Source organism: Lactuca saligna, chromosome 3 (genome assembly GCF_052625555.1).
Source record: "Lactuca saligna cultivar CGN05327 chromosome 3, ASM5262555v1, whole genome shotgun sequence".
Taxonomy (NCBI): domain Eukaryota; kingdom Viridiplantae; phylum Streptophyta; class Magnoliopsida; order Asterales; family Asteraceae; genus Lactuca; species Lactuca saligna.
This window is the reverse complement of record NC_136419.1, coordinates 24,981,975-24,997,066: the sequence shown is the minus strand read 5'-3', so window position 1 is coordinate 24,997,066 and position 15,092 is coordinate 24,981,975. Positions and strand designations below refer to the sequence as shown.

At 37.9% G+C, this 15,092-nt stretch overlaps 1 protein-coding gene across 1 annotated transcript; it reads left to right on the top strand.

Annotated features, from left to right (window-relative positions):
- Positions 1 to 14,021: 14,021 nt before the first annotated feature.
- LOC145034830 (Prefoldin chaperone subunit family protein) lies at positions 14,022 to 15,092 on the top strand. The gene is made up of 4 exons (XM_078983363.1): positions 14,022 to 14,157; positions 14,273 to 14,326; positions 14,653 to 14,722; positions 14,810 to 15,092. The coding sequence occupies exons 1-4, from the start codon at positions 14,110 to 14,112 to the stop codon at positions 14,866 to 14,868; spliced, it is 231 nt and encodes a 76-aa protein (XP_078839489.1). The 5' UTR covers positions 14,022 to 14,109; the 3' UTR covers positions 14,869 to 15,092.

Genomic DNA, 15,092 nt, shown 5'->3' with positions numbered 1-15,092 from the left:
ATGGAATCAAGCTACAACAAAGAGGTATGTAATTCTACTATAACTTATATTCTATGTACTTCATATTATGCTAGTTAGAACAATACCTTGGAAATTGATATTTGCATTTGTAATAGAGAAAACATAGATCAAAGGTATTTAGGGTTGCATGTACACCTTAGGAGTGTTAGAATGCTCAAAACTCTTCAGTTGTATCAGAGCCTAGGCTTGTTTTCAATTATAATTGATGAAAATTGCTGAAAAAGCTGGAAAAAAAATTGATTTTTTTGCTGTCTGGGCACTGGACTCGCTGAGTCCATGAAGAAAATCAACCTACTCGTCGAGTAGGTTCATACACTCGACAAGTAGGAGCTTCTGACAGCATATTTTCGACTTTTAAGGTTGGAATTTGACTAGAATCATTACCCTAAGCTGTTTTTGAACCTATAAACCTGTTTTTGATGTGGTAATGTCCATTCTAATTCAATTGAAAAGAGAATTGTCAATAGATTCATGTTTTGTGTTAGTTTAATGATTAGGATAATTACATGAAAATTGTTTGATTTGAATTATCTTGTTCTTATGAGTTTCCTTAGATTAATAGAAAAATTATGTGATAATGTGTTTTCAATCCAAATTGATCTAAGAGTTATTCATAAAATGTGTTTTTGTAACTTGTACTCATGTTATATGAAAAGTCACATTTATGATTCTTAAAACTCATAAGATTTCTGAAAAATGGAGAGTCTCATTTTTAAATGTTTTAAAGTCTTCCATAACTTGTCCTCAAGTTATGGAACTTGAAGAGTTTTTCATTAAAACTACTTTAAACACATAAGTTATGGAATTGAAAAGTTTTTGAATTGTTCAAAACTTGCCCTCAACTTTTGGAATTTGTAAAGTTTCTCTCATGAATACTTTAATTCCAAGTTAATCCCTTAAAATTTTAAAAGTAAAAATTCAACCCTTATACTATCATAATATTAAGAGTTAATAGTTATATATATATATATATATATATATATATATATATATATATATATATATATATATATATATAAGCCTTGTTTTTCTCCAGCCTCCAACATCAAATTGACACGTTTCCAAGGAGGACACGTACCCTACATCAAAACGACACAATGTATCGGCGTGTCTCATGTTCGCCTCTGCTTCAAGGCATCTAGTGTACATTGAAAGTCCACCGATTCTCCTTCTCTTCACCATCGACTTTCAGTTTCGGAACGATTGTGAATAAGATTTCCTGATATTACGACTTTTGGTTCCCCACGGATGGAACAGTTATTTCCTAAAAGAAAATTTATGCAACCTCAACGTATGACGTTTCAATTCCGTACAGAAACTCTACGAACGGTCGGCGTTCTTTTTCAATTGTGGCCTTCTTTTCTTCTTTTGCCTTCACTTTTCTCATTTATGCGTTCCAAATATGGCTTGATGTTTCTGTAATGTTGGTGGTTTTCTAATAAAAATTTAGGATATTATGCATGAAGGTAAAATGTGTTAATTAATTAGGTTTTTTACTTAATTGAACAGTTTTTCTGAGTCGGTTCCTCCATTGCATTTGAGTAGTTTTTCATTATGTGCGTGTATAGAGTTTTACATGACTTGGATAAATAATATATGATGAGAAAGATAAATACGCAAATTATCTAGCCAGCACTTATTAAGTTAATGGGGATTGATTATTCTTCTACATCCTTCTGGTTCCAAGTTGATTTCCCTTCCCCCAATATGATAGAACTGATTGTATTGAAAGTTTCCTTCCCGTGCACCTACAAAACAAACAGGAACAGAAATGATGAAATTAGGGTTACTTAAAGTTACGGAAATAGGAAATTTACATGATAGTTAATTATGTAATTGAAGTTGGCAAGGTGCCATGTAGCTTCAAAAGGTTTCATTCCAGCAACATGGACAACTTTTCACAAAGATTGCATGAACATGATGATCTGGACGGTGTCAAAATACTTGGAAACCCATTCTTATTTGGACAAGGACACTTCTCTTAAAGAATATGTTAAATATTTGGTCAAAATGATCAATTGGAGGAAAGCCAACAACCTTCTGGTAATTTTTTTGTGTTTAGAAGCGGCTGCAAGGTTAGGTATGTTGTTATTTTTTAAAAGGATAAATGTGATGTTAGAAAACTCAAAGTGATTTTTACTTATGGAATAATGCTCATAAGCACTGGAAATGTAAGACTACCAAGTACTTGAATCAGTAAGTTCAAATTTAAAATTTAAATGTAATATCCGTCGTTTAGAATACAAATCAGACTCTAACTATAATTTTTTCTGCCTAATTAAATGGATTTTTGAATGGTTACGTAAGACCTAGAGCTTGATGTGCTATTATGCTTTTTGTTTACTTATGTACACATAAGCTTTGAAGCTTCATAATATTAGATAAACAATTCAATCTTGATAAAAAGATAATAGCTTGTTATTATGTGATTTTGCTATATACATAGCAAAAATGTTGATTTATTATCTAACTATTTGCACTTGGCTGAACACACAAAAAGATGACATATTGTGTTTACCAATTAATTTGAACGCTATAATTTTGTCTTGTTAAAAATGGGAGCTTGGATGTTGTTACGCATTCAATTTTACATCACAAGGTACACCAGAGGCACATATGGGACGTTACATGTACAATTATATATTATAGATCTGTTATATGTCATTGATGTAACAATGAATCATAGTCGTTTGGATTTGCTGTCATACATTAAGAGACTCAGTTCTCACTAGCAGAAGACAGACAAACAAACAAAACACACAACAATGGTGAACAACAAGGCCGACATTTTTTTTATCAACTAGACATGAATTCAGGGCCGACATTTTTTTATCAACTAGACATGAAGTCATGTTCTATGAGGAATTTGCAAGGTTCTAAATAACGTAAGGTTTGACTTAAGGCGGCAATTTTGTGTATATTTAGTATTTTTTTTATATGTATTTTCAACTACTATTCATTTTTATACACATATATGAGTTGAGGGTGCGTTTTGGTAAAGCTTGGCGGTAGGTGCAAGCCTTGGAGTCATGGCGTGCCCTGGCGGAGCCATGGCGAGCTTTTTAGAACCTTGAGAATTTGATTCCCTAATGTTTTGAGCATGGTATTTAAGTACTGTAACTATGTCATGGAATGACTATTTTACAAGAGGTAAAAAATCTTTATCCATTTTCTTTTAAAGTATAATGATCTAATAAAAAAAGTATGATGCTATAATTCCCTAAAATATAAAAGTAAGTTGTTTCGAACACACCACGACCAACATCAATAACAACCGTATTCCAACAATTATAGAATTTTTAAAAGAAATCTCCGTGGGTCGTGCTTAGCACGGCTCGTAAATATTCCTAGTATGTATGTATATATATATATATATATATATATATATATATATATATATATATATATATATATATATATATATATATATATATATGTATAAGAACAAAGTCAGTCTTATCGTTAGTAGGCATCATTCACGAAGCCGGTCTATAAGGGGGTATAAGGTTACTGCCTATAAAATGGCAGTTTAATGGGTGTCCACTCTCACCCACCGCTTCCTTGATTGGTGGAGGGTCGTTAGCCAAACGGGTAGGACAAGGACTATAATTCTCCTTCATTAAAAGTATAATCATCAATCCTAAGTAACTAAACTCTTATGAATTCCCAATCTTATTTACTTAGTAAAATGTGAATTGGTTGTTAACTCATGAAATTACACTTTGCACTTTCCTTAAGTCGGTTAGTGGAGCGCATGTGGTTAACCGGCACACTAGCTTGATTTAACAAGGTATGAAAATGATAAATTAATGTTTATCACAGTATTGGTGGAGCACATGTGGTTAACCGAAACATCGATTGAGGGGTACCAAGTATATTTGCATGGTTATTCATACCTTGTTTTATGATCCTCGACATCCCAATCATAAAACTTGAGAGGGCACAATCGAGATTGAAACATGCCATTAGATTAGGGCATCTCTTTTCCAAGTTATAAAATATTGTGTTGGATCCTAGACTTACTATTTCATATTGGGTGTCATATTAAGGACTTTAAATCAACTAACTTGAATATCTCCCATATTAGATGTCTGGTTTAGACATCTATGATCATCCAAAATCCCTTGGAACAAGCTTTCCTAATGAAGATGATGTTCCATGGTTGGATAATGGACATCATACTTCTCTTCCTCCACCTCCTCCAATTATTCTCCTAACCCACAAGTTTCTTGAATAGTCCAAGGTTACTCAGGCCCTATTGGCAAGCAAGGTCTATGTATGATCACATCTTGGAGATGAAGTCACATATTGACAAGCTGGGAGAGTTGGGTGTCAAAGTTTTGAGAAAGTTGGATGTTCAATCACTTTCTAAGTCACATAGTGAGTTCGTTTGGGACTACTATGTAACATACTATGACATGGCCCTTAATGATCTTCCTTATGTTTCTATTGCCAAAGGAAACATAAGTCTGAGATTGTCCCGTGTACCATTCCCAAAAAGCTTTCTCTTCCTAATGGAAAGGGATCGACCATAGTCAACTCGGTTGACCAAATGGTAAAGAGAAAGGCTAAGTCTGAGATTGTCCCGTGTACCATTCCCAAAGGGTCCATATGTTTCTATTTCCAAAGGAAAGGGGATTGGTTGCGAAGCTGCCAAATTTACCTGAAAATTCATAACGATGGCAAAGTCAAAAAGTTTGACTCTACTTCGGGTAAAATCCACTATCTAACTCTGTTAAGTTCCTAATTGTTGATTCTTGGTACATGATGTGACAAGATCAAGCAAAGGGAAGGAAGCTTAAAAGAAGACTATGTTGACTCTGATCATGAAGATGGATTTTAATCGCATGGTCTGAAGATCGGATTCTTGAGCTGCTACTTAGGAGTTATGATAGATTGCTAGGAAATATGTAATATCATAGTTTTCATTTAAAGTTGCATTGTAAGGAAAAAGTTTTTTCTGCATTTTATAAATAAATAAAATTTTGATTTTATTTTAGTTTATATCTCCTTGCAATGGCTTTTATTGAAAATTGATATTTGTATGATTCTAGCAATAATGGAAATGTGAATTTGATTCTTTCATTTGTGGTAATGTCTAAATTTACCAAATAAGGAAAGATTCTCATCACCCAAGTTTCAATTGGACCGAAACTTGGAATCACGCAAGTTGTATGATGAATGAGAATTTTCATCTTTGGAAAATTAAGACTAATTCCTTGTACACATGTTTATGTGAGTCATGTGAAGGACTAAGGTATCGAGTACACATTCTTGTGCACTGGTCAAGTCCACCACAAAATATCAATAAGACTATTCGTCATGATTTACTAAAGTTTGGTAAATATGGTTATACTTACAAGTTTAAGTATAATTCTGAAACATTGGAAAAGTTTCGATGTATGGCAGAACGAATGAGAAGAATCAAATTAGGTAGAAAGATAAAAGTTTCTCAAATATGAAAAGATGGGAGAGTACTTTAGTATCATGTTTTATGATCATCTTAATGATTGTGAGACCATATCACAATTCATCCTATAAGGACATCTTAGTGCATTCTTATGGCTAAGAAGATCAGTCATGAATTGTTGAAATGGTTAAATCAAGAAGATGAGTCATACCTCGTTCCAAAAACAAGTCTTAGAGTCATACTCCAAGATTGTAACTTTAGTGACACATCTTAAAGAAGGTTTATTAACACTAGTCAAATGTAAGAGTAAAATGTGTTTTACTCTTATACATTAGAAATTGGTAAGTTGTGATATTTTGGATAAAACAAAGACCAACTAAGGCCAATTGTGGAAAGTGTTTGTCTTAATAAAGAATCCGCACTATCTCTTGAATATTTGGGAAGAGAGTCTTATATGTCAAGAGGACAATGGGAGTCTTAAAGATCCTGAAAGAGTTTCAAGAACTAATCAAGAATAAAACATGTAGTTTATCACTAGCACACGACTTGAGGTTTATAACGTATCGTGTTGACATATTTCTATTTTTGTGCCCATTCCAATTAAAGTTGGATTTGCATATGAGTTCTGAGAGTACTCAATTGGTTGCATAACAACTTGGAAGCAATGGCAGACCCTTGTACTACCAGATGACAAGAAGTAATGATTGCACAAGTTCAATCCATATGAGTTTGGATTTGTTACTAACCTTGTCTTGAGATTATGGTTTTGACAAATTCACATGGATAGGAACACATACACCATAAAATCTAAGTGTCATAAGGTTTCTTTCCGATTCGTGAAAATGATGGTGAGGAAACGCTTTCACTAAGTAGATTTTAAGTAGATAACAAGAGTGATATTTGCATTCTCAAAGCATGCAAACAATCATATAACAACACAGGTAGTCCTACCAATCTACCTAATTGGCATAACTACTAGCATTCAAAACTAACTTCATACTCAACATACTGACACTGCTAGAATAACATATCCAATGGGTTGCTCTTGGTGCCTTAGACCCCTTAGTATAGTGAGGTAACTCACCTTACAACTATCGACTCGTAAAATAAGACCCAATTCTCGGATCACTGCTACTAACTCCACCACCTATATTCATTGTAAACCATACTTGTAAATTTCCAACCTTTCCAAAAATGTCCTCCATAAGTCAACCGGTCAACCCATGGTCAAAGTCCAAGTCAACAGTCAAGGTCAACAGTCCACGTTGACCTCAACTTATCGAGTACCCACATCTACACATCGAGTTCCTCGAATATTCGCCCGCTCGTTGAGTCACCAGAGTGACTCGTCGAGTTCCTAAGGTTCGTGGTCGAAGTCCCATGGTCACTCGTCGAGTTTTCCCGCTTGCAACTCGACAAGTTCATACGTACCCAAAGGTTGAGAAGAAACCTAACCGACCCGCCAAGTCACTGTACCGACTCGCTGATTTTTGGACAATCTTCATAAGACTCGCCGAGTTGTTCATCAAACTCGTCGAGTTCAGGACCATCTTCATATGACTCGCCGAGTCCCTTCAATTCTTCATCCATACAAACAAATTTTAAGCCATGTAAAAGTTCCAGATTGCAGATCCAACCTCCTTAGGCATGCTTATCACATAAAGTTGCAAACTTTACGTGCATGTAAGGCTTTAAGGCCCTTAAATGACAAAACTAAGATTGTAATGAAGTCTCACACTTGAAGGAAGGCTTATACTTGGCAAGGCTGATAAATTTATCGATGTAGAGGTCAAATGGAGTCCAGATCTGAAGTTACAACTTCAAATCTTAGCTCAAACATAAATACCCTTTCATAAAACCCATCCAAAAGATATTTTCGATGAACATGAGACAAGGAAAACAGTCTAATACCTTCAAGAGAATGTCCACAGGTGTAGATATTGAATCCCACGAGTTCTTGCTTCTACTTGCTTGATTTCCCCAAGTGTTTCCTCCTCCAAAACTCCCCCTCCAAGCTTGAACACACCAATAGAACACACACACTCGATTTAGGGTTTGAGAGGGACAAGAAGCAGTAAATGGGAGGCTGGGGAGGCCAACGATCCTTTGAATAGGGTGAAATGCCCCAAAATCTAGGGTTTCATCTTCTAGATCCTACTCGTCGAGTCCGCTCTTGGACTCGGTGAGTAGATCACTAAAACATGCGGACCAACCCACTACTACTCGACGAGTAAGGCAGCCAACTCGTCGAGTAGACCCAAAAACCCAAAAAGATTCATACATACATCAATACCTGAGAATCGGTGCGTTATAATTCTCCCCCACTTGAACTTGACTTCGACCTTGAAGTCTGTTGGGGTAAACAACGTCGGGTAATGCTCTCGCATCTCTGCCTTCAGCTCCCACATCCACTCGGATCCCCTCCGATGTTCCCACTGCACTTTTACCAAAGGTATCTCTTTGTTCCACAGAGTTTTCATCTTCCTCTCAAGTATGCACACATGCATCTCCACATAATTCAGTCGTTCATCAACCTGAATATCATCCAATGGCACCACTGCCTCATGATCCACAACACACATTCTCAGCTATGAAATGTGGAAAGTGTTATGGATCCGACTAAGCTCCTCCGGGAGTTCTAGTCTGTACGCCACCTTGCCAACCCTGGCAATGACCCTAAACGACCTAATGTATCGGGGACCCAATTTCCCAGTATTCCTGAAGCGAATCACACCCTTCCAGGGCGAGACCTTCAGGAGTACCATATCATCCACCTGAAACTCTAACTCAGATCGGCATCTATCGGCGTAACTCTTCTGTCGACTCTGAGCGCTCTGCAATCGCTGCCTAATCTGCTGAATTTTCTCGGTAGTATGCAGAACTACCTCCGTCTGTCCTATCACCCTGTGTCCAATCTCGCCCCAACAAACCGAGGTGCGGCATTTCCGCGCATACAACAGTTCAAAAGGCAGGGCGCCGATGCTGGAATGATATCTGTTGTTGTATGAGAACTCTGCAAGTGGTAGGTGGGAACCCCAACTCCCACCAAAATCAATGACATACGCCCTCAACATATCCTCGAAGGTCAGAATGGTTTGCTCGCTCTGACAATCAGTTTGAGGATGAAATGTTGTACTAAAATGCAACCGTGTGACCAGTTGCTCATGGAACTTGTGCATGAAATGAGAAGTAAATCTAACATCCCGGTCGGAAACAATGGAGACCGGAAGCCCATGGCAAGCGATAATCTCGCAAACATACACAGTGGCCAACTTCTCGGCCGAGGAACTCTCCCGCATAGCCAAGTAACAGGCACTCGTGGTCAATCGGTCTACGATGACCCATATAGCATCAAACCCCTTTGTCGTCCTCATCAGTTTGGTAATAAAATCCATCGTGATCTGCTACCATTTCCACATGGGAATCTCTAGAGGTTGCAGCATACCATGCGGTCTCTGATGTTCGTCCTTGACCATCCTGCAGGTCAAGCACCTTTCGACATACCAATTGATTTATTGCTTCATACATGGCCACCAATAATTCAAACTCAGGTCTCCGTACATTTTGGTAGCCCCGGGTGGATAGAGAAGTGAGACTTATGAGCCTCTTCCATGACTGTTAATCTGACCCCACCAGACATCGAAACCCATACTCAACCGCATCAGGTTAATAATCCTCGACTATCCTGCAGTAACTAGGTGTTTTCACCCTTGATCCTCTCCAACATCCAGTTCTCCGGTTGCATGCCCTAGACCTGAGCATCCCTGATTAAACTCATAAGCGGAGAATCCACCGTTATCCTCATACACACTGTTGGAGTGGAAGACCCAGCTACCTTGTGGCTCAAGGCATCTGCCACTATGTTCGCTTTACTAGGGTGGTAAAGGATCTCGCAGTCATAATCCTTGACTACATCCAGCCACCTACGCTGCCTCATGTTCAGGTTCGGTTGGTCCATGATGTGTCTTAAACTCTTGTGGTCCGTGTATATGGTACAACAGACCCCATATAGATAATGTCTCCATATATTAAGAGCGAACACCATCGCTCCCAACTCTAAATCATGAGTTGGATATCTCGCCTCATGCAACTTCAACTGTCGCGATGCGTAGGCAATCACCTGTCCTCTCTACATGAGAGAATGATTATAATCCATGTCTTAGTCCATATGATATCTAGAATGGAGGAATATATGATCTCTTATCTAATGAATGCGTCATTGATTTGTTCAGAGTTCGACAACGGCTTTTAAGAGCTACGATTGCTAGTCGGGTTTTGGATTCATACGCAATAATAGTTTTTGACTTATCTAAGTGGGAGACTGTTGGATTAGTGTCTAAGCCCATAACTATAATTGGTATGTACTTGACCCGACTTGGCATGGTCCATTTGGGTTGCATGGCATCGGAACGATTTGGATAGACTTTTGTGAGAAAAGGATATTAATGATTTGTTAATATATTATAAGTTCTAATGTATTAATATGAAATCATATTATTTAATTAGTATTGATCAAGAATTAATTTGGAATTAACTTTGTGATCAAAAGGAGACTAATTAAATATATAGGGATTGATTGTGTAAATCATTCATACGTAGGCTTATGATCCATAGTACTTCTTGTTAGGCTAAACCCATGGAGTAACTCATGGATACTCCATGGAGGTTTTAACCCATGGAGAATGAAGAATATGGAAAGACATGAGTTACATGGTGTAACCCTAATAGCCACAATATATAAGGACCCCATGGCTCAACAAATGGACAGAGAGAATGATTATAATCCATGTCGCCGACATCCCCATCGTTGCTGCAACCACCGATCGACCACTGTTGCCCTTGCCGCCGACGAAGATGTGGATGACATTGTATCCGCGGGGGAGGTCGGAAGAACAAAGATTTGTGGCCGCTGCTGCTTTTTTGCCGGTAAAGACGCAACCCTCCCATGCTCTCTGAAAGTCCTCTGTTGCTTCACCACGTCCCATCGCCTGTGCAAGTTGGTATCCAAGCCCTAGTTTGAGTGAATTGGAGAAACACTTGTGTGAATCCAATCACAAACTAGGATCCGAGAGTTTTTGCAAATGTTTTTGAAAAATAAAATATAAAATAAGAGTTGGTTTAAGGACATTGGCTCGTTCTCTTGTCACGTTCTTGTTTGATTTTTGCCTTAGGATCGGGAATATGGACCTTGAGTTAACATTGATTTTTCAGGAAGATGTGTTGTGTACAGTCAACCAGAGCCCAAACAGGAGAGTGATTCCCAAAATACCCATACTTGTTATATTTGTTGAATTTTGATCTTGTTGATACATGATTTGTTAGAAAAGCATGCTAGTGATAGGCTAGGGGTCTTCAGGAATTGCATGACATAATTGCCTGATTATATGATGCTTGATAGCCTAGGGTTCTTCTTGTGTGAACTTGACATCATTACTATAGTTGCTTAGTGTATGCAACATAGTTATACATAGCTAAGATTCTATAGCCTAAGAATGTTTAGTTTAGCCGTATTTCATGTTATTGTTTGATGAAGGGCTTATGGTAGAATCAGGTATTCGACTATCTATAGGGTCCAGAGTTATGTATGGTTAGCATACACGAGTGCTGTAAGGTTGGTGGAAGTTTCATGGACTAGTCATGTGGAGTCTGTCGATTAGTTGTGTAATGTCTAGCCTTCCTTTAGGATGAGAAGATAGTGTGTGTGTGTGTGTGTATTCTATTGAGTATTGTTGGGGTTGTTGTGTTGATCTTCTGAGACAAACATGGGTAAGTGTTGAAGGTAGTATGGGATCGTACTACTAGAAGCATAAGACCCGTACACGTAGTAGGGAAGTCACAACCCCTAGGGTTTTGTTAGGAATTGGTCCCCTGGTGTTATATGTGTTTTATTTGATATTCCCTGGTTTATTGTGAGTATGGTGATTACGATGCAATTTGAGGCTAGCTTCGGATCATGATCATGATCAGATGGTTAGAATGGGCCAACATTGACTAAGGACCGGGTTAGGGAGATCATTCGTGAGGAAGTTGTTTCTTTTATTCGGGGGCAGATACCGAAGCTGGTTGGTCTGTCAAGGCTGCTATGATGGAGTACTTCGATGACTAATATGCTACACCTTCTGAGGTTCTTTTTGCTACAACCACCGCGGTTGTTGCTGCAATTGGGGCTCGAGGAGAGAGCAATATTTCCAATATCAGGACTTTGATCGTACGAAGCCCCTAGAGTTTGATGGGTCTCGGACCCGATCATGGCGATGAGATGGTTGTCTAACATGGAGGGCTGTTTCTTCACATGTTCTTTTCTGGATGACCAGAAGGTCAAGTACGCCCTGAACTTTCTAAGGTTTGGGGCAAGGGATTGGTGGAGACTGATGACTAGTTCTTATACTCCTAGGCAGAGGGTTGTGATGACTTGGGATCAGTTCTTTGATTTGTTTTGTGCAAGGTATGTTCCCCTGGTAGAGAGGGAGAGATTGGCCTAGGAGTACCTGGATCTGAGACAGATGACCGAGTCGGTGACATAGATCACCAAGATGTTCACGTAGAGGGTTTTGTTTAGCAATTAGTTCGCAGCTTCAGAACAGGCTCAGATGACCCGGTATTTGAGCATGCTCAAGACGGGTATTCGACAGTTCATATCCACCCAATGTTATGGTTCTCTCGAGGAGCTTCAGGATGTTGCGAGGAGGCGAGAGATTGAGATAGAGACCCATGCGAGGGAGCAATGTCAGGCTCTAGATCAGTCCCAGCTTGTAGCGAAGCGGTTCAAGTCTGTCGTCTCGAGTTCAGAATTTTTTGGAGGGAGGCACATAAATTTTTTATGTCACAAATGTGCCGAGGAGGGTCATTTTGGAATGGACTGCAGGCGGAGTGTGCAAGTTTGTTTTCATTATGGCCAGGAAGGCCACATTAGAGCTCACAATCTATTTCTTAGTGAGATATTGGATCTTATACCCTTAGATTGGCAGTTACCCGATGATCGGTAGGGGACCGCTGAGGTTCCGAGGACTGAGATTTGACTTGGTAGTTCTTCTATTTAGCAATTGTGGTAGTGTTAGTATTTACCTATAATTTATGTTTATGTTTCAAGGTTCAGTTGTAATTTTGGATGATCGGTTAAATGGAATTATCTTGTTAGATCTATTATGATTAAATTCTTATTATGAATGGATTAATTATCTTTGTCCTCAATTATATATGTTGTGGAATGTATGAATAATGTGTGGTTTAGATCCTATCGCATATCAGGATACCATGTGTTGGAATTGAGTGGTGGAGTTCGAGTTAATATGGATTTCGAAGGACTTTGAAGATCTCAGTTACTAGCATATTTCAAGTGGAGGAGAGTAGAACCTCGCAACAGAAAGACTCTTGGCCAAGATTCGGTTCTCTTTCAGATTTCTCTAAGTACCAGATTTCAGCGCAACTGCTAAATCATCGGGTTTCGCGATAAGATCACCAGCAGCTGTTGAATTTTCCCTTCAATTAGTAATAGTCTTGGTTGTGATGGCATCTGTAGCGCATGCATGTGCTTAGACCCTAGGGTGTTAGGTATTTTGATTGAGGGTTTACTTGTCCGTTTTCGTCTGATCGGGGGTGAGCCTGAGTGTTGATAGTAGGTAGCTCGGCTTGGCTGTCGGAGCAAAGTAAGAGTGTGGTTCAGTTCAACATGAAAGCAATTAGTTTTCATTGCGGTGATGCCCTTTTGGTGTGGGGTTAGAGTGTCGACGTTGGGCCGAGAAGCTCGGAGACCAATTTATTCTGCAGATTTTCGTTCATCTTGGTTGATGTGGCGGAGTACATCATGAAGTAGAAGCGAGAGATGATTTCATCGACGAAATCTAATTTAAGTGGGGGAGAATTGTAACATTCCATTTAAATCAAACATGGGAGAATTGTAACACACCACCTTTTTCTGTATTTGAGATTTACTCGGATATGTTTTGATGTAGTAACATACTTTGATCTTTTAGGGTTGTATGACAATGTTTGGATTAATGTTTTTATTAAATCAAAAATGAAAATTTTAGGACGTTACAAGAAAGGTTATGAGGGGCAAGGTTACCCGCTATTTGTTCAAAACCTACTAAAAAGTCAAAATGAACAAAATTAGACAAATGTTAGGCATCTCTGAAAAAAAAAATAAGGATTTTTATATGGCAATAACCTGCTATTTGTTCAAAACCTACTATTTTGGACATACCTGATTTTTTTGCGTAAAAATAAGGATTTTTATAGGGGTTGGTTAATAAAACATCCTATTTTACCATTTAAACAACCCTAATTAATGTTTGAAATATTTTTATATGACAATAACCCGATTATAAATACAACTATTGTGACAAATCTTTGATTTACAGTTTTAGCCTTTTAGGCATCGATTATTACAATAGATTTTTTACAAATTACGACGAGATTATAAATACAACTATTGTGACAAATCTTTGATTTACAGTATTAGCCTTTTAGGCATCAATTAATATTAATACAATAGATTTTTTACAAATTACAACGAGACCTCGAATTTTGATGAAGCTCAATGGACCGGCCCAAACACATATTCTTGTAGAGCTATAGCCCTGTATCCTGTATCTATATTGTATGGTTTTACTTTTCAAACTCAAAGTCTAGTAGAATTCCAAACGAACACGACGGCGACTCCATCAACTGCATCGTCCATGGCTACTGCTGATACGGTGGATTCTACTCAATCACTTCTTAAGCAGGTTTGTCTTGTTCTTCTGAATTTTGATTTAGCAGTTGTAGATGATGATGCTTTTGACTCGTTTGTTTGGGTCTTTGGGATGTGTGCTGATTTGATTGGAATTGTTCACATCGCAGATAAGGAGCCACGAGGTTTCAATAGCGGAGCTCTCTGTACTCTCTTCCTCTCGTGTACGCATTCCACATTTTCCCTAATCTCACGTCTATTTTAGATACTCGTTAATTATCTAATTCTCTTCAGCTTTTAATTTGGGGATTCGAACAGTATTTTTATTTCAAATGAAATCTCAGATTGTTATTATCAAAATTCTCTTCACTCCTCTCATAATCATACACTTCCTTTATATTGGAAAGGCAAAAATTTATAGAGTTAGATTACATTGATTTGTTATAAACCAAAGTATAGAGATTTTCATGGTGTGAGTGTGTCTTTTTGTTATTCTTGTTGTCATTATCTTGAAGCTACATAAAACCGATTGTGTTTTACTTGCCTGTAGTCTGTTTATCAGAAAAATGGGAACATTTTCTTCAGAACAACAGTACAACAGGCCACAGCATCTGAACAGAGTAAGACCTTGTTTCTTTTTTTCATTAAGCGTTGTGTTGTCTAAATAAAAAGCTGAAAAACTGATGACATTTTTTGGTCTGAACCAGAACAACTTGACACAGCCAAAGCAAAGCTACAAAAAGTGAATATCGTGAAAGGAAACTAGACCTACCCTACCTCAATTTTCATAGTAGGTCCTCTTCAAATCATCATGTCAAATTATACACCTTGCTTATATAAGTTTCTATATAAGTTCTGTTAAGATTTTAACAAATTATCACCAAAATGGTCATTGGAAGTTGTTTGGGAAGCCTCTTTTAATTGCTTTGTACAACCAAATTCTATGCACACAGTTTATGGAAAAACAAGGTGTCGAGGTTTGTACCTTAA

What these genes read in the sequence shown, in the direction of transcription:
- LOC145034830 (XM_078983363.1), top strand. Translation starts at nt 14,110, where the DNA reads ATGGCTACTGCTGATACGGTGGATTCTACTCAATCACTTCTTAAGCAG. An exon ending in CTCAATCACTTCTTAAGCAG is followed by an intron (nt 14,158 to 14,272) that starts GTTTGTCTTGTT and finishes TTCACATCGCAG; the next exon opens with ATAAGGAGCCACGAGGTTTC. An exon ending in GGCCACAGCATCTGAACAGA is followed by an intron (nt 14,723 to 14,809) that starts GTAAGACCTTGT and finishes GGTCTGAACCAG; the next exon opens with AACAACTTGACACAGCCAAA.